The sequence below is a fragment of the Gambusia affinis genome, linkage group LG03, assembly GCF_019740435.1.
Source record: "Gambusia affinis linkage group LG03, SWU_Gaff_1.0, whole genome shotgun sequence".
Classification (NCBI taxonomy): domain Eukaryota; kingdom Metazoa; phylum Chordata; class Actinopteri; order Cyprinodontiformes; family Poeciliidae; genus Gambusia; species Gambusia affinis.
Genome location: NC_057870.1, coordinates 2,734,816 through 2,754,149, shown reverse-complemented (window position 1 = coordinate 2,754,149; position 19,334 = coordinate 2,734,816). Strand labels below are relative to the sequence as shown.

The 19,334-nt window shown below is 39.2% G+C and overlaps 1 protein-coding gene across 5 annotated transcripts in view; it reads right to left on the bottom strand.

Moving 5' to 3' along the window:
* The window catches only part of LOC122827742 (TNF receptor-associated factor 2-like), a 30,727-nt gene that overhangs the window by 9,920 nt on the left and 1,473 nt on the right, over positions 1–19,334 (bottom strand). For 2 of the 5 annotated variants that reach the window (XM_044110682.1, XM_044110681.1), the window contains exons 1-12: positions 19,164–19,252; positions 16,833–17,071; positions 16,513–16,707; positions 14,690–14,768; positions 13,588–13,686; positions 12,981–13,142; positions 12,229–12,303; positions 12,026–12,100; positions 8,803–9,285; positions 8,319–8,496; positions 8,074–8,222; positions 6,566–6,791 (exon numbers count right to left, since the gene is read on the bottom strand). In XM_044110682.1, the coding sequence (XP_043966617.1) occupies positions 6,573–6,791; positions 8,074–8,222; positions 8,319–8,496; positions 8,803–9,285; positions 12,026–12,100; positions 12,229–12,303; positions 12,981–13,142; positions 13,588–13,686; positions 14,690–14,768; positions 16,513–16,707; positions 16,833–17,008 (1,890 nt within the window). In that variant the 5' untranslated portion in view covers positions 17,009–17,071; positions 19,164–19,252 and the 3' untranslated portion in view covers positions 6,566–6,572. Of the gene's footprint in view, positions 1–1,275; positions 1,774–6,392; positions 6,792–8,073; positions 8,223–8,318; positions 8,497–8,802; positions 9,286–12,025; positions 12,101–12,228; positions 12,304–12,980; positions 13,143–13,587; positions 13,687–14,689; positions 14,769–16,512; positions 16,708–16,832; positions 17,072–19,163; positions 19,253–19,334 lie in introns of those variants that run through there. The other 3 variants (XM_044110680.1, XM_044110678.1, XM_044110679.1) reach the window with 3 other exon arrangements.

Here is a 19,334-nt window from a genome sequence, read left to right as displayed (position 1 = left end):
TACAGGCACCAACTTGAACTCCAAAAGCCCTGACTCTTACATGATGCATATTATAGGAAAAGAATGAAAGCTGCAACCATAAAGTGTCTCAGCCATTCATCATCTCAAATTCTTATTTATTTTTTTTTATTATTGACCCCCTTTTTTGGTTGCACAATCTAGTGTAAAGATGTCTGATCTTTTTTACATTTGTCACATTTCATATGCTTTGTTTCATATCCAGCAAAATAAAAGGCAAAGCAGAAACCTGCCATGGTTGGTGGTGGTTGGTTGAGGATCCAAAAGCAGAACGGCAGAGAAATAGAGTTCATAATGAAAATATGATGAACAACAACTTACAGAAATTTCACAGAAAGCCAGGATCCAAAGCAAAATATAATCCAAGGAACACAAACTGGAAAACACAATGAGACAAAAGAACCAGACTAATGGGGGTGTGAGAGAGAGGACGAGAAAATAAATCTAACACTAAAGATTAATAGACACAGGAAATAAACTAGAATCACAGAGGAAGCAGTAACTAAAGAACAGGAACAGGAACAGGACTAACGTAGCGAATGAAATAACACAGAAAAATGATGAAACTAAAGCAACTAAGAAAGCAGTGAACTGAAGTAAAACCAAAGCACAGCTGATCTAAATAAAAGAAGAGGAACTAAGAAATATAGAAAGCAAAACTCAACTAAACAATCAAAGTACAAAACCAAATCTGGTTGTAACCTTGTTATTAAAAGCAGCAAATGTTATATTTTCTCTCACTGTTGGATTGGATGGGAAGAAAATAGAAATAACTTTAATACCTGTTAAGCTTCAGAATGTTTCTGAAAACCCTCACAGATGCTCTGTTATTATTTGTATTTATTTATTCATATGAGGTCATACATGTCTTCCACTGATTGGGTCATGTGTTGTGCTCAGCATGATGGTGATTAGTAAGGAAACACAGAGCGCCCTCATGTGGTTAAAAGCTCCAGTGCACTTTGGGATATTTACTGCTGGAGGAAAATTAAAGTATAGTGAGAAAATACAGTTTTTTATGGTCTACATGATCAGGAGGAAGACAAAAGGTCAATAGTGAGGAAGCTGGTAGTTCAGAGGGCTGGATCCATGATAGTGAGAGGAAAAATGTGAACCAGCAACAGGGATAACTGCAACAAAAACAAAACCCATTCAAGAGTTTAGAGGAGATTCATAATTCTGCTGGAGTCAGAGGTCGAAGAGCTACTGGGTCTAAACATCAGGACATTAGAACAGAGTCTTTGCATGGAGGGCATTTTAAAATCTTTATTAAATCAAAATACAAATATGGAACAAAATTTCCTCTGTACAAAGAGTTTACTAACACATGACTTCCTATCCACAGAATGCAGCAGAAAGAACGAGTACGACTGATGTCACCGCTACAGATGAAGGCTCTTCATCCTAATCTCAGCAAGGCCTTTAGAGGAATAACCCAGATCCACAGGAACAGAGGTGGAGGGAAAGCAAAAAGTGACTAGTTTCAGTTTCTGAAGCAGTATTTATCAAAACATTGTTTATTCTGTTGCAGAACAGTGAGGCAGTGTGGCACTTCCTACATGTCAGCGTCGCTGGCCGACGGAAACATCAGCTGGCTCAGACGCAACCGCTGAACGGTTCTGCCTCTGAGCGGATGAAAGCCTGCGTGTGACATCAGGTGGATGCCGATGAAATGCGAAGCCCTTTAGTTGTAAACGAACCAGAAGTCCAGGCTCACGCCGGCCGAGCATCTGCTAGTGCTACAACCAGAACACACTGTATAGGCAGGAAGAAAAGGGGCTTCATTTTGAGGCTGCTGGAACGTGCAAAACGGAGATCACTACACGTGCAAAAACACTCACGAGAAGAGAAACGGAAATGTGTTTCAGGAAAGAACAGAATGCAACAAGCTGAGGTCAGAACAGAGACGCAGCCTGGCAAGAATGAGCCGGATGAACTACAACACGCTTTCAAAACGACCTCAACAGAAAATGTTCTAATCAATAAATACTATCTATACATTATTTAGATATATTTACTTCTCCGACTGCCCCTCAAGGTTCCTTCTTACTTTGTATCATATACAATAGTGAAATCATAAAAAGGACATAAGAACCTGGCCAACGATGTGAACCAGTGACCAACGTTCTGCATCATGTCCGACTGAAGCCTCTCATGCACAGAGATGGATCAGTGTGTGTCGAGGTTTAAAAGCATGCTGGTTCACCAGCCTCACTCTGAACATTCACTACTATCCGGACGCAAAAAAAACATTCAAGGTCACAAGAGATTTTAGAACATGTTGTAAATTTAAAAAAAAAAAACAACAACATAAAAGCAATAAAATTTTGAAGGATAAGATGTTCTAAAACGCAATGTTCATAATATACTGTTATGCTTAATCATACAGGACAGCACATTTTAAAATATTCAAGATTACATAACATAAATACAGGCACTTCTTTTTCTAGGAAAGTAGGTCGCTTAAAAGGTGGAGAAGAGTCGATGATAAGGAAGATAATCTGATTTCTTTTTCCATTCCTACAGTGCTGCGTAAAACTGCATTTTTCTTCTGGTTTTTGTTCCTCTTAAATGTTTCAGATATGTCTTGCAAATGTTAATACCGGGTAATGATAACCTGATAATCTACAAAATGCAGCTTTCCAAAATTGATTTTTTTTTTTTCCAGAAAAAACAATCCAGAGCAAACTGATCGCTTTATGTAAAAGCTTCTTCAGCCCCATTGTTAATTATGAATCAACAGTGATTAACCACAATGCTTGGTTATCTTGGTTGCCCTAGCCTCAGCCAAGACTGACTCACTTTAAGAATACAATAACAAAAACAGAAAATGACATAAAACTCATCTGACAACATAAAACTGGACAAAGCACCTAAAAAAACAACAAAACACACCAAGCCCTGATCTAAGGAATTTCAGGGACAAAGACTCTTCTCACAAAAGAAAAATAATAATAATTAAAAAAAATTCTGACCAAAAGGACTTCTAGGAGAACATCCTGTGGATGTTGAGATCATACATGGTGGTGGCAGTGTGATGCCTGGGGCTGCTTCCTGCTGCTATAAGGTTAGGGCCAAGGTTAGGGTCATGACCTTAAGCTCAAGCACACATGGGTTATGCAGCAGAAAAATAACCCAAAGCCCACAAGAAAGTTCAACTTTGCTAAAAAATAAATAAATAAATAATAATATGAAAATATTTAACCAAAGATCCTCTGGAGGTTTGCAAAACACTCATTTTCAGTTGAGTCAAACCCATGGTGGTTCTAGCTCTGGGGGTTGATTATTTTCTGGAAAACTGCTTGTATGTATTTACTTGGTTTATCTCCATCTGAGACACTCTGAAACATGCAAGTGTAACAAAAATAAAAGAAATCAACACCAGAAGACATGTAGTAAGGTGACACACACTTTGACCTCACTGTACGCCCTGTTAGCCTTATCAAGAAAAATATATTTGTAGAGATTGGAAACAAGTGTTTCAGTTAGGGGTGCACTGATTTATCTGTGCCAATTTCCTTCACTTGGGGAGAATGGTGATCTGTTGATGGTTACATGTGAAGCCGATCTTATCTTATCAGCAAAGGTCTTAAAAATCAACCACTGTCCTCTTCAGCTCTGCTGTGAGCCATGTTTGAGTGATAGACTGGTCATGTTTGCACATTTGTAGATAACTATATTCACCCCACTGTTACCAACTCAGTGACTTTCTTGCTAAATTTAGCAACATTACAAACACAAAGCATTTCAGCCAATATTGGAATGGGCAGGTCAAGCTTTTTGAAGATTAGTAATCTGCTGGAAAACTGTCATCGGTGCACCCCTAGTTTCAACTCAACAAAAATCCCATGAAAATATTAATGTTTTCATGCGAACTGTGTTGGAACATTCAAATAATACCAGAACTCAATAACATCAATCCATTTCAGCCTGCAGTCTCCATTTGTACTGCATCTCTGAAGTCATCTTTCTGGTTATTTTTGCTATGCTTTGTATCTTCCTTTTGTATTTTAGAGAAAGTTTTAATCTTGTACATGTTGTCAATGTCTTCAACGACTTTTTTTAAGGAAAGAATAGTTACAGACCATCAGCAGTCCATAACTCTCTATCCACCTTTATTCAGTGTAACCAAAGGCAACAAAATAATAACGAAGGCTTGATTCATACTTCACACCATAGAATTTCTTTCAGAGGAAAGGAACTGGAAAGACACATAGGGAGGAATTTGAGCAGCAGAAGTACTGCAGACAGATCTGATGGGATTCAAGAGACGTTCAACAAATGACTCCTAAAGAACAGCAGAGCCGGACACGGACCAATCGCTGTTATGCAACAGTATGTGAGAAATTCTGACAACACCGTGAGCAAAGCTTATGAGAGAAATATAAAATAAGAATGATGACATCACTAATGTTAGATAGTACACAACAGTGAGCGCAACAGCCAATAGTGGTCTGATCTAACGCTTTGACTGTAGACTTTATAATCTGCCTCTCTGTATTGTCAATCATCAGCAATGTTTAAATACATAGTGCATCATTTATAATGCAAAAAAACAATTCTACAGGTGGAATTAAGGTAATAAAACCACTTTATGGTGTATTGGTGCATCCAACGCTGGCACCAAGAGAAGCCCTCAGAAGGAACTGACCGAATCAGATGGATTTCACTGAACAACCAGAACCGTTATGTGGCGTCTGGGTGATCAACGTGGCAGGTGATGCTCATTTTTTTTCCACAATGCGAACCCAAAATATGACACTAACCAGACTCCATCAAGTTCAATTCTTTTCGTCTGGCATGTCTGGGAGCCATCCTCTGATCTTCACTCAGCGTTTCCGCCGGCAACTGCCTGCAACATGTCGCTCAAACTGCCACTCGATAAATATGAATTTAGAGGAAATGTTTGAAACTCGTTTAAAATGCTGTTAAGCATCGGTAACTGGTGTTAAAATATGGAAATATTGTCTGAATAACATCATGGCTTGTACCTCCAATCCAGCCATATCATAAATGCAACAGAGTTTATTTCGATTGGATTGAAGATTGTTTTTTTTGGTGCCGTTAACTCAAAGGTCGGATAATAATCAGACCTGGGCAGGTATTTTAGAAGTTTTAGTTTTAGCATAAACTTTTTCAGTTTTCCATTTCTCCTTTCAGATGTAGAAGCTCTGATCTCCTTTTCGTTCAAACAATCTGTCCAGAATGGACCATCTGGGTGCTTCGTTTGGTGTTTAAATGTCTTTGGTTGCTTTTCTGCAGCCAATTGTTTTAAAAGCTTGGCCTATTTTTCCCTGCGCATAGGTTGCACACCTGTGTTAAACGTGTTACTTAATTAAGTCTGAAAATTTATTAGATTACACCACCTTCAAAGCAAAGCGCTGATTTCATGAGCATAACTTTTGAAATATGTTGAATGCCAAACTATCAATAAGTCACATCAAAACAGAGAACAAGACCAGCAGGAGAAATGTGTATTTGTGGACTCCGACATACAGTAACTATAAACGCATATGAAACTACAAGTGTTTTAGCTCACGTGTTACCAGAACATTATGTTGGCTTTCATTAACCAGGCAGCTTATTAATGCTGGGACTGCAGCGGCCTGTTACTGTAACTGCTTCATGATCATCAAACCAACTTAGACCACATAATATAGTTGACAAGTAGTTCATTTTCTCCTCCTTAAAGCTACTGAGTTTGCAAACAAGGCAATGATTACAAACAGGATCTGAAAATCTGAATCCAGGAACACCTGTTCTAAAACCACTCGGATCAGCATCTGGGATAAAACAAATATCTAGATAGGTTTTGGTTTTATTAACTCACATTTTCTTATTTTTAATTAACTCAGACCACTTTCTTTTCAGCTTGACTCACATGTGGTTATTTTCTTTATTAAACCCTTTAATTAATCCTAAACCAGCTAGTTAAGATGGAAGGAAACTTGTGGAACCAGAAACACAATCTTGTTGGAAATCAGTGGAACGATCACAGAAGACTTAATGAGTGTCATTAAAGAAGCTGAATATTTTCAGGGACTTGCGTGTTTGTTAGTTATCTTAGCGGTTAGTAAATTCCCATTTTTTGGGTTATAATTAGTAATAACAAGAGCGTTAACTAGTGCCTACAGGAAAGCTTCCTTTAAACCTTGAAGGTGAGAACCCCTTCTGAAGCACCAGGAGCTTCAACATGTTCATGAGGGATTAATGAGGCGGGCAGAGTCGGCTTGTTTCACACAGTACACTACACAGTTGTTGGAATGCCTTGGTTAGTAAAAACGCTGTTTAAAGTTCTGCAGTCACTTTGGTGAATAGTCACAACTTCGATGCATAAAAACTCCTTCTGATTGGTAAAACAGAGACTGAAGGACTTGAATAGCCAACAAAGGAAAAAATTATATTTTGCATATTGTCAACAACAACTAATTCCAAAACCAAACGACACAACACCCCCCGAGAGAAGTGCCGGTTACTGCTAATACAAAGGCTGGTTGATGAACAGGTTAGTCGCAACAAAAGGCAAAGTTGGGATTTCTGCTCTTACGATTTCTCTAGAGCCCAGTGAGGTCGACGATGGCCTTTATGAAGATGGTGTCATCACGAATGTAGGAGTTTTTGGAGTCCAGCTTGGACAGAGGACAGAAGAGCGGGCAGCCACTGGCGATGTTCATGTCACTGACGGGCCTCTGGAAGGACGAAGATGAGATGTCGGGCCGGAAGGCATCGATTATGTGCTCCCTGTTGTTCTGGTCAAGCAGCATGAGGGTAACCTACACAGATGGTACAAGTATTACCCAACAGCAGCTTCAACAGCAAACCTGGAGCTGAGCCGGCTTATGCTTCACTGCTTGCAGGCCGGTATTGGAGATTAGTGCAGCAGAGATTTGGACTACACAACACTATTCTTCTATATAGATCAGACTGAACTAACGTTAATAATGCAAATCCCACTAAAGGTGCATTTCTGTTGCAGGTTTCAGTTTTCTGGGATCTGTTCTTTAACACCTAGACCAAATCAGAATTTCAGGGTAAAACCCTCAGGAAACAGCCCTCTCTCAATTTCAGGGCATAATAGGAAACTTATCTGGTCTTTGAAGTAACCTCAGGAGAACAAGAGCCCACAGTAAACTTCTCAGTCGTTTATTTAAAGAGAAGGCAAAATAAAAATGATCTGAATGAAAAATTAAATACACCTCAAGAATTAACAGCTTGTAGATCTTCCTCTAAAGCTGTGGTATGTAACCTTTTTACATATCTGTTGAAACTTTCACCATGTTGTGACAGTTTGTTACAACCAGATAATCTGTCTCAGCTTCTGCCTGAACTCATGGCCGTAAAACACTTTAGTGCACAAAAGACTCATGTTCTACCTGTGGTTGCAAACAAGCTGAAGTCTACAGCCCTCCAATATGGTGCTTAACACTTGGTGAGACGTGTTTGTCCTGGTTCTGTTTCTAAATTGATGGCGCCTTCCACCATGGCCCAATACATCTACTTCTGCCTTACTTCGTCAAAGCACACTGTTCCAGAACAATGTCGCTCATTCAGATGCAACTTAGCAAACATGCATCTTGCTGCCATATTGTCCTGGTAACCTTAGAAAATACAGCAGCACAATGAAAACTGAATTTTATTTGTTATAACCAGAGGATGAGAAAAGTGCAAATCATGTAGGATGTGTGATTGATAGGAGCGTTTACTGTGTGCTGTGGTTGTTACAGTCTGATGAGCTTCTGCTTTGCACCTTACTTTCTTTTGTTCCTCAACAGGGAAAGCTGCTTACTCCTCCATTTAGACTATAATAAGTAGATTAATACAGCTTTATATCGCGCACTCTGATGTGGTGTTCTCTGTGCTGGATGTATTATAGGCTTATTAAACATGCCACAAAAGCCTGGACCCAAAGATCAAGCAAATCATTTTGGCCTGTCCAGGCAGCCTGGTTCCAGTCTAGATGGAGAGTCCTACAGCTGGTTTGAATCCATTTGGATTCTGTTCAAAAATAGCAACATGATGTTTAAACTGATTTAAAAAAAGAAAAAAGACTCCTACCTTCTGATTGAAAGGCCACTTAAGGAGTGCGTCACTGTGTCCTCTCATCACCACAAAGAACAGAGACAGGTGTGTGCCACGGCCCGTCCCGTCACCATTCAGGTAGATTCGTAAGCACATCTTGTAGCCGTATTTACTCGTATAAAACGCTGGAAGACAAGATCAAACAACTGAGTGAGTGTGAAGATCTTGGTTATTCCAGGCCAGAAGCGCTTGGTGAGAGCATCTCCGGATGGAATGCTGACCGGGAGAGAACATAGCAGGAGCGCGGCCAGCCACGGCATCCTGCCTCTTCTTGGTGAAATCAGAGATCTTCCAGATAAAGACGCCATCGTAGGTGGCTGCAGACATCTCCCTCATCTTCCCCTCCATCTCCACGATGGACAGATCCCTCAGGCTGACCGTCCTTTCTAGCTGACGGACCTGCACCAAAGCACCAGAGGAATAAGACCATTTTAGCAGGATACTTTCAATCCGCTAAATCCCAGGAACACAGCAGGCCGGTGAGGGAGGGATCTGTGGAGAAACTTAAAGCAGGGTCAGGTTCTTGAAAGATATTTCAATCCATCATTTGAAAATGGAAAGAGTATGGTGCAACTCCATACCAAGACATGACCAGGAACCTAAACTGACAGGGTATGATGTGGTGTTACTAAGTATGTTATGGTGTTTTGGGCTACGATGTGGTGTTACTGGGTATGTAAAGAGGCATCCGGGGCTCATTCATACCTTGTTGCTGAGAATCTCAATCTTGTCCTGGTCCAGTCTGTGCTGGCGGTTGTAGGCTTCCATGGTGGTGCAGGAACGCTCCATCTCCCGGTTCAGGACGCAGACGATGTTTTCAAACGTGTTCACTTTCAGCTCCAGCTCCTGGCAGCGCCGGCTCAGCTCGGCCACCTTGGTCTTCTCGCTCTGGAGCTGCAGCTCCAGGGCGGCACCCATGGCGCTGGGCAGCGGGGTGAAGGACGTGGCCAGGGTGAGAGCGCATGCACCCTGCACGGGAGCGGGGCCGCCCCCACCCAGCTGGCTCATCTTCAGCTCCAGCTCTCTGAGGGACTGGTGCAGCACCTGGAGCTTCTGGCTGGCCACCTCTAAGGTCTGCGGTTGGAGGCTCTCCAGACTCACCTTGATGCCCATGATGAAATGCAGCAGCAGGTTGAGGTGCTCGTACGAACACTGCCGCTCGTGGTCGTGGATCTTCTCCTTCTCCACCTTGGAAACAAAAATAGAAACTGTAAAATTAAGAAAATAAACCGTTTGTCTCTTTAAAGATTTGCATAAACAAGAAAAGAAGACAGGAAGATTATGTGGCAGAGCCGGTTCATAATGAAATACACAATGAATTAAAGAGGTAGTACTTTGGGTTTTCCAGGTATATAGCACAATCAAGGAACTATGTTAATTCAGTTGTTAAAAAATGCAATTTATATCAAATAAGACTTGAAAGAAAAATGACTTCATAATTTAACACTTTGAAATTGAGTCTCTGTCTCTTTAAGCAACTCCTGCTGTTTCTGAAACTTCGCTGTCAGAAAGTCATCACAACATGGCTCCCCTATTAACCCTTTAACAACATTTTTACCAGAGCTGCTCTGAGACGTAGCTCCTATAATGAGTTTAGCAGATGCTCAGTTCCACCAGGTGTTTGCTAACAGCTGGTGGCTAGTCTGAAGGAGCTGAGTGGTGGACAGGGGAGGGGAGGGCTGCTCTGTGAAGAGGAAGCTTGGAAACTGCAGCTCTGAGGAGGAGCTCTAGGTATGTTGTTTGATGAAGGCATAACATTTTAATATTATTACTCAAAAAAGTAGATTTTACCTAAACTTTAAAAAGTTTAATAGTTCTCTTAGACACTTCACAGTCACAACTGTTTTGTAGAACATTCATCAAGCTGAATAAAAACTCACTAGTGACACATAATGCGTGGATCTTAGATCAGGCAGGCTTTATAGTCTGGGTTCCAACCAAAAGACAATGAGCTAATGTTAAAGTAAGATTCCAGGAGAGATCACTTATGAGTTTTAATAGAAAAAGACTTTTGGTCAGACTAACTGATTAGTCGGAGTTTCAGAATGTCAGAGATCATTCAGAGTGGTGGTGGGGGAGCAGAGGGTTGGTGAGTCATCATAATTATCAACAGTTACAGAAGAAAGGAAAAAACAACAGCTGTAACAATTAGCTAGGAAGCCACACATCCATGAGGTTTTTCCCAAATGACTCATGATCTGATTCAGTCAATAGTCTAAGATGTTACCTGATAAGCTTCAGAATCAAAGTTTTTTTCATTTTAATTCATAATAACTTATTTTATGGCATCTTTGATTATTACACTGAAAAAAATGTTTGAAGTTCTTGCAAAAACTCTAAGTTGTCCTTAGCTAAAATGGTGATTTAAACCACATGACTGGGTGGACAGCACACAGCAGCTTGTTATAAATAAATTTAGTCCCACATTAGTATAAAGAATGGTGGTGGAAGCATCATGCTGGGGAGTTCATGCAGCAGCATTCAGCAATGGCTTCAACCAAAGACAGAAAATGCCTTTGATTCATCATGATCACTGAGTGGAATGAAACCAAAACACTATTGATCATTGATTTGTGATCAATATCAAGTTAAAACAGTGACTATGACACCACATACTGTTGGCTGAAGAGCTTCTTAACCCAACAGGTAGTTGGTGTGATTAGTAATCTGATCCGTCCAGTTTTCTCTAACATTCTAAATAAAAGGATGGGTTTGACAAGGTAAACCAGTTCAAAAATATTATTACATCAAATAATAAATAAAAAATTTGTGAGTTTCACCATAAATAAAATATTTGCAAGACAGAAAAAGTTTTAGACCCCTACTGTTTATTTTACTCCTGCTGATTCATGCCAGATAAAGCTAAACACATGTAATCCTCCTCGTTGCTGTGAAACGGTGATCATGTGATCAGTGGTCAGTCTTTCATGAATATCTGAGGAAAAGTCCCGGAATCTAAATAAAACAGCTTTCTATTCTTTGTTTTTGGTTACTCTTGATGCCCCTTATGGAAATGCCACCCTGGGCAGTGAGCCATCTTGCCTATGTCAAAAAAACTGCTGCTTCATTGTCACATTGCTTAAAGAGCAGATTTAAGGACAACAATGAAAGATTTAGCAGACATGTAGCAACTACAGAAGACTAAAAGGGACAACATTAATAAATGCATCATTCAATCATTACAATAATCATTTATATGGCAATCAATTTAACAAACATGTCATTAAATTGTTAAAATCCAAACTTACACTAGCTTATCAGGTATTTCACGTCTCCTGTTCCTACAGGGTTATGATGAAATAATTCTGTGTCACCAGCGTATCAACGTCGAGGGCTGGGGCTACAGGCATATCGTTATGCCATGAAGCATAAGTTAGCTTTTGTTTGCAGCTTCTGATTCAAGAAATGGCTAAAGGGCAATTCCACCTAATTTTACACTACATTGAACACCTTTAATACGCCCTTGAATGTGATAGGCAAGTTTAACAGAAAACTATTTCATGATGACACTGCAGGATCAGGAACCATAACTTAATTAAATACACATTTAATTCATTAATGGCATCGGCTATTATAAGTTTGCATTTTAATGACTTAATGATATTTTGTCAACATCTATGTAAACATTTGTTTACATCATGGTACATTTAATTAATATCTTAAGGATGAGTTTATTTTTCTTGATTTTGTCCCTTTTTATCCTCCAGGATCAACATCTTCTCCAAGAAATGTTTTCCAATAACTTGGCAAACTTACTGAAATAGTCAAAAATGCTACATTTTTAGCTTAAGGATGTTTACGTGGGCTTTATGTTTGAATATGTCTGAAGTATGATACATTTCATTTTGCCAAGTTATTAATGATGGAATAGTTATCACCGTAGGCAGTCATGCACATATAGCAATTTGTGACAAAAGTATCTACTTACAGACGTATCGCAGCCAACAACATGAAATCTGCATGGTGTTTTAAATTTACTGCAGAACTTAATATGGTCCACATACTGCAAAACAAAACAAAAATGAAAGAAGCCAATGGCGTAAAGAATGTCAGAGAGTTTGATCCCAAGCTCAGAGCAGAGAGAGGTTCATCAAACTGAAGAATGGAGGAGAGTGGAAACGGCCAGGATACCTTCTCACGAGGGATCTTTTTCTTTGCACAGCCTTCACAGATCATTGGGTACTTTGGGCAGATTTCATCATGAGCCTAAAACGACAACACACATCAGTTCACAACATCTGCTGTCAGGAAGACGCACAAAACTGTAATTCGACAAAATTAGTATTTCCTTTTAAAATGTCACATTCAAAATTCAAGTTTTACTTATTTGCCCTTAGCGAGTCTTTCAGAACAACGGCAGATAAAAAGCATTGCTCATTCAAATTTTATATGGAGCCAAAAGAAAAAAGTTAAATATTTTTAAAGCTGCACAAAACATAACGATAATATCTTTACTCCATTATTAGTGTGTGCAACATTAACAACTGTAAGAAACACACTTTGCATCACTACCATTTTCTCCTGATTGAATGGAGTTTCAATGGAATAAATGGACAAACTAAGTGTAAAATGAACTACGACAAATGATTATTGTCTATGATTTATCTGTGATAGATCATTTTACAATATGATCTGTCACATACTCATACGATGATATGACCAATATGATAGCACCATAATTATGGCATATCCATGATTCTTCAAAACCATGACTAATCATGGTATTCATTATTCATGAATCCAAACCATGAATATGTTCAATGAAATGGTTTCAGCTTCCTGGCAGCCCAGTGTTTCTGAGGATGACCGTATTTGGTAACTCCTAGCACAGCTACACACAAGCAGCACATCATGGAGAGTGTTTAGTTGTTTTTAATCCTCACCTTGATGTTCTTTAAGAGGAACGGCTCTTTGCAGTATTTGCAGTTCAGTGTCCTCTCTGGACACTCTCGCTCGTTGTGGCGCTCCTGTTCATTGGCCCTCATCAGCTCTTTGCACGACGGACACATGATGATCATGAAGTCACAGTTGCCCTCATGGCTGGCCTGCAGGGGCCCAAAGGCAGCAGTTTTCTTACCACTTCTTTATTTCCTTCAAAATGCATCACAGTTCATTCCTTTGATGCGCTCATGGATCCAAAATGGCAGGAGATTTTTAGCTTTGTTGCGTTTAACAAACAAGAAATAAAATGATTAGATTTTTTTTTATAGTTGACCACCAATCAGATCAGATCAAAAGCCTTTGTTGACCTCTTTATGACTGATTGGTGCATGTCAATGCAAAGCCTCTGGTAAACTGCTGCTTTACATTGAATTATCTAAATTCCTTGTATTTATAAACATAAGCATATTATTTATGAGCTGGGTCTGATGAAATGAATTGATGATCAAATAGATCTATTTCTTTTTGGAAGGACTAATCTGTCAGAATCCTCAATAAGAGATGAAGGATGTGATTGGCCCCAGAGGGAAATGATGCGCTGGAATTTACCTCAAACTCTCTGACGGTTCCAGTCCATGTGCATCCTTCATTAGGACAAACTGCTGCCAAGGCCTCCACCTCTCTCCGAGCTGCGTTGTCTGGGAACGCCTGGACAGGAGAAAACAGCTGTTATCGCTGTGTAGAGTTACAAACTCTCTGCATCGGTTTACCGATGGACACAACACTGGGAGCTCACTTTTCTCCCCTGGCTCTAATTTCTTCACCACATATAAAGATAGACAACAGAACCAGAGTTGCAGCTTCCGTTTTTTTGTTTTTTTTTAATTGTGGCAACAATTACAGAGTAATCAAAAGGTTTTGTAGAACTGGATCCAAGCCGAGCAGCACTGGATCGGAAACCCAGAAAACACTGATATGTTACTCTGTTGACTCTCAGGGTTGTTTTTATTTTAGGGTTTTACATCCACATATATTCTGCCTCCCATCAAGTAAATATGGAAAAAGTTCAACACTAGTTCAACCTTACTACTGATCCTTTATTTTATTTCACTTTTATTTAATCAGAATAAATACCCTTGGAGATTAAAAACCTCTTTTTTAACAGAGTCCTGGCCAAGAGGCAGCAACAAATACAATATAGAAAAATTATACAGTTAAAAGAAAATGACAAGATATAAATAGAAAAGGAAAAAAAACAGCTACCTGTTTTTGAATTGTGCTAAAGAACGTTTAGTTTGGATCTAAAAGAACTAAACAAGATGAATTCAGTAAATCTCAACATTTCTTGTAGCAAGTTCCAAGAAGAGAGAGCAGAGTGAACGAAAGCCTTATTACCCAATTGAGTCCGAGGAGAAGGAAGCCGCAAATCATGTGAATGAGAAGTATAACACTCAACATTTCTCAGGGTGACTGCAGTACAAATATAGGCCAGCAGGGGTCTAGGTAATCCCTTGTAAATAAAAGTTAACCAATGGGATTCCCTGGCAAACTTAGTCAATGTAACCATAGTGACAGACCTGCATAAAAGCTGAGCTTTGTGATACTAAAACTTAAACTGAGCCTAAAGTTGACCTGCTGTGGTGATAATCTCAGGTAAGGACCAAATATCTGAAACATTACAGTAAACAAAAGGAAGGTACAATGTGCTTACACCGCCAGGCTTGAGAATGGAGGTGGGCTCCTCAAACAACTCCTCCTTGATGCATGCACTGCATTTCTGTGGTCCAGAACTAGGAGAGGGAAAATAGATAAACACACATTACTACTGTTTCATCTGCTTTTAACAATCTGTCAATACATCACATTATTTCCACAGGAGAATTACCAAAAAATATGAGAAATAAATAATAATATGAAGTTGTTGTACTTTGACATGCAGTAGCATTCATACCTGAAACCTTTTTAGATGGAGGGCCAGGACTTTTGAAGAATTAATTTCATTTATATCAACTTGTTAAAATTTGAATGAAAAGATTAACTTTTTTTTCATATACAATGTTTCTGACAGGAACCTTTGCATTTGCGCCTTTCTGGTACACATGTAAAGCAGCATCCGCAAGCAGCAGTGATGGATGACAAAGCTGCTTCTCTTGGCCCACTGGGGGTTCAGCTGTTGATAAACTCATATATCTATTTATTCAATAATTTAGCAGCAAAAGTATTTTTTATTATTGAAAATCTTGCTTACTTTGTATAGTTTTCAATTAAAATGTGGTTAAAAATAATTAGTTACACACCTTTACAGACCCATCACTAATGCTTTCAGGTTACAGACACAAATTTGTGTTTTAGAATTTTATGTGATATATCGGCAGACCTGTAAAGTAAGTGTGATAGGTTTTCCTGTAACTTTGGATCATAATTATCAAAACATTTTAAACTTTACATTTTGCCATCGCTCTGCAGTTCTTTTTACAAGGTGCAGACTTCTTTTGATTCTGCACGTAAATGTTTTTGTCATACAGCCAGTAACACTGTTTAAATGTAATATCTTTAGCAACTCACCTCTTGTCAAGAAATCTTATTAGATACGTCGATTAGAAAGTACTTCAGTAGTGAGTTTATTATACACCGACTGACATTGACCCAGAATTAGGTATGTTTCCGTTTTTTTGACCTACGGGAGAACTCAAATGAGAACTCTTGTATTTTTTTATACTCTGATAGTTGTTATTACAAAGCTGTGACAGCATCTCAACTATATTTAATCACACACTCTGATAATGATTTGTTGACATTTTTTCCTTTTTGCCACTAAAGGACAGCAAAGAAAAGGGAAAAGTGCCATTCCATCCTACACATGCGCACTTTCAGACTAGAAACCCGGTGATCTCATTCTCCTCAGCGCACAGTCACTCCAAAAAGAAAACCAATATGGGATTATTTTTAATTTATTGTATTCAATAACGAACATATAACTGTATCATCTGAAGTCCTACTGTCGATTTCTTTTCAAGATAAAAATGGAAGCAATATATGTTACTTCTGGTTAGAATAAATACGTTATTCCAAATTTAAATAGACAGTCCAAACTCCATTCCAAAAATGCCAAATTTTAAACATTGTAGTTATATTTAAAGCTTTGGTGGGGTATAATTAATGGAATAAAAGAGTCGAACCTTCTGGTATATTCGGCGTGCAAAGCGATTTGATAGTGATTTTATTTCCTTCACGTCGGGCCAAACTTTTCACCTTTTCCACTTCCAAACCAGCCTCATCAATGAAAACACACAACCAGCTCATCACTCAGGTCGAGATTTTCTCTTGGCTCAGACAGTGTTTGTGAATTAGCCGTACGACATATCCCCCCCTCTAATTCCCTTGACGTTATTCAATTTTAATCCCATAAAGCGCTTCCCGTGATAACCGGTGGAGTAGAGTTAAAACGTGAATTATGTGAATGGAGTCTGGCGGTGGTGCTCCACATACTCCAGCTAGCTCCCTCCACTAGCAGCCCCCACACTCACCACTCACCTCACCAGCTTGTTGAAACAGAACGAACAGAAGCGGTGGCCGCACTGGGCCTGCAGGGGCCTCCGCAGGATTTTCTGACACGAGTTGCACAGATGCTTGTCCTCCAGGTTGTTGGCCAGAATTTTCTTTGGGAAGCCGGGCTTGTTGCCTTCCAGGGAAGATGGTGGAGACGGCTCTTGTGCAGCCATTATTCCCCTTGAACAATATCGGGGGGCTCAGCGGGGTGTGTTCAAGACAACAAACACCGACTGGTGTAGTTTTCGAAATAACCGCCAGCAGTGACTCATTGCTTTTTGGCAAATTTATTAAAACGTGTATACCTGCTTATGTTTACGAGCCCATAACGACGTCTGCCGCTCACGTGCACGGAGCAGGCGTTTGAGTGAGATGGCAGTGACAGCTGAGGATGCAAGCCCGAGAGAGCCGGAGCATCAGGAAGCACGCTGCGGTGGAGTGGACTGGGCTCAATGGATTGGACCTGAGGAGAGGTGATCATCTCGGAAGCAGTGTCAGTTCTGAGTCTTCAAAGTAAGGGCCTGTTGGAGTGACCTGTTCGAGACTGTGTGAAACATAACTTGTTTCCAATGTATCAGGTCATAATGAAAATTATCTATTTGTTATTCAGATCATCTAACCTGTACAAAAACATAACATACTCTAGATTTTCGTTCTTTAATAAACAGGAATGAATCCAAAATGCAACATCCATGTATGAAACACTAGTACACCCCTTCAGAAGCTTGTGGAACCACCTTCTGCTCTAATGATGTTCCATAGCTTTTCTATCTTATACAATTAAGTTTGCAAACATTCATGTTGGATAGTTCCTTTAAGATCCTGCTGACACATTTCTATCAGCTTATGGTCCAGACTTTGACTTGGCCATTGTAATTGCTCCAATCTTCTTTTTAAACTATTCTGTTGTGGATTTACGGCAGTGTTGGGATGTTTGTCCCATGGATGACAGATTTTGTCCAAGTTTCAGCTGTCAAATATTTGTCTTTAGAATGTTTTGATGTTGCCTATGACTTGAAGATCCTCTATAGCTGTAGAAAAAGCTGAAATCATTATGCTTCCAGCATGGTGTTTGTGCTGACATGATGTTTCTTTATTTAAACCAAATTTGGTGCCCTGCATAAATACATTCCTGTTGATTCCCTTTTGGTCAAGGACACTGTATTTGTGGTTGAAACTTATTCTTTTTCAAATTCTTTTTGTTTTGTGCTTATTTTGTGTCTGAATCCTCTTCCTCCTCCATCACCCACTGCGTGTTACTAAACATATCAGATTACTTGTAACTCTGCACTTGACCTGTTTACCATTACCTTGATATTTTGTTCTCATAAGATTGTCTGTCATTGATCTTGTGCCTTTTCCTTAGTTTTATAAGTTCATTTGACAAATTACCATCCTTGTTGTTAGACTGAATTTAGATCCATCTCCACCACACCACACTGTTCGGGCCAGTAGAGTCAGTTTGTAGATCTTGTTTTATTGTTTTGTTCATTTCCCTGTGAAATGCAAGGTTTGGCCATGGACTGACCCTCAGAGGACAGTCACTCATGAGGTTAGCTACAGTCTGAAATGTTTTCCTTCTGTGAAAATTTCTTTCCCTGAAAATGATGGCCATCAAGTAGTTTGGAAATGATCATATAATGCAAGAGTAAAACGTTGATGATCTGTGGTCACTGGTGATGTCTTTCATCTTTAGCATACTCATATGCTCCACACCAGCAAACTTTGAGGTGGTCATATTGATAATCATCAGCTAATCATGTCAGTTTAATTGGAGGCACCTGTTGTCCTTCAAAAATTCCCTGGAAACAGAAAAGGTTTCCCTATTTTTTCACGCAGCTTATTCATTTTCGTTACTATTCCATTTAGGATTAGTACAACTGTTGAAACTATGACAACTTCAATGCAAATTTCAGCAGCAAGACGTCTAGGCATTTTTTGCCGAGACTCTATATACCCTCATATGAAAATTAAGTCAACAAAATAGCCACAAAAAACACTTACAAATTATTTTTATATCACTGTCTCTTTTAAAAAAACAAAGACAATTTTAAAGTATAAATTTTCATAGTCTCATCAGCCAAAATAATAAAAAATGTCCACTTTCTTTAACCCCCCTTGAAAATGTCTGCTCTCCCTATTCGAGCTAAACACACCAGAAGCTCATTTTGAACTTTGAGTTTATTTTTGCATTTCTTGGACTTCAGGCAGAAGATCTAAGCTTTATTTAAGTTTACCTTGTTCTGTGAGGTTTCTGTTTCATAGTGTTCTTGTTGAAAAATGTTTTCAATGACAACTTTTCAGCTAGAGCTTTATTGTAACTCTGCTTTTTATTCTCCCTTCAGTCTTAGAACAGATGTATTTTCATAGCCATACATTTGAACTTATTCTAACATTGTTTTAATGCTTTAATAACATTAACTGATCACTGAGCCCGTGATCAGTATCACAGGCTGTGCTGTGATACTGATGTTTTAGAGCCATCAGTGAAACTTCAACCCATGAAAACCCTAAATATTTTTTTCTATTTTAACTATTCATAGCTGCTTTTCATTTTTGTTGCAAGCAAAACTAACAAGGGGAATATGGTAATGTACCCAAAGCCTAATTTCTCACCAAAACCTCCCAAAGCTTACCCCTGTAACCTCCATTTAGACCAGGGTGTCAAAGTCCAGTCCTCAAGGGCCGCTGTCCTGCAGTTTTTAGATGTGCCACAGGTACAAAATACTGGAATGAAATGGCTTCATTAACTCTTCTTGTGTAGGTAAATTCTCCAAAGCCTTAATGACCTAATTATTCTATTCAGG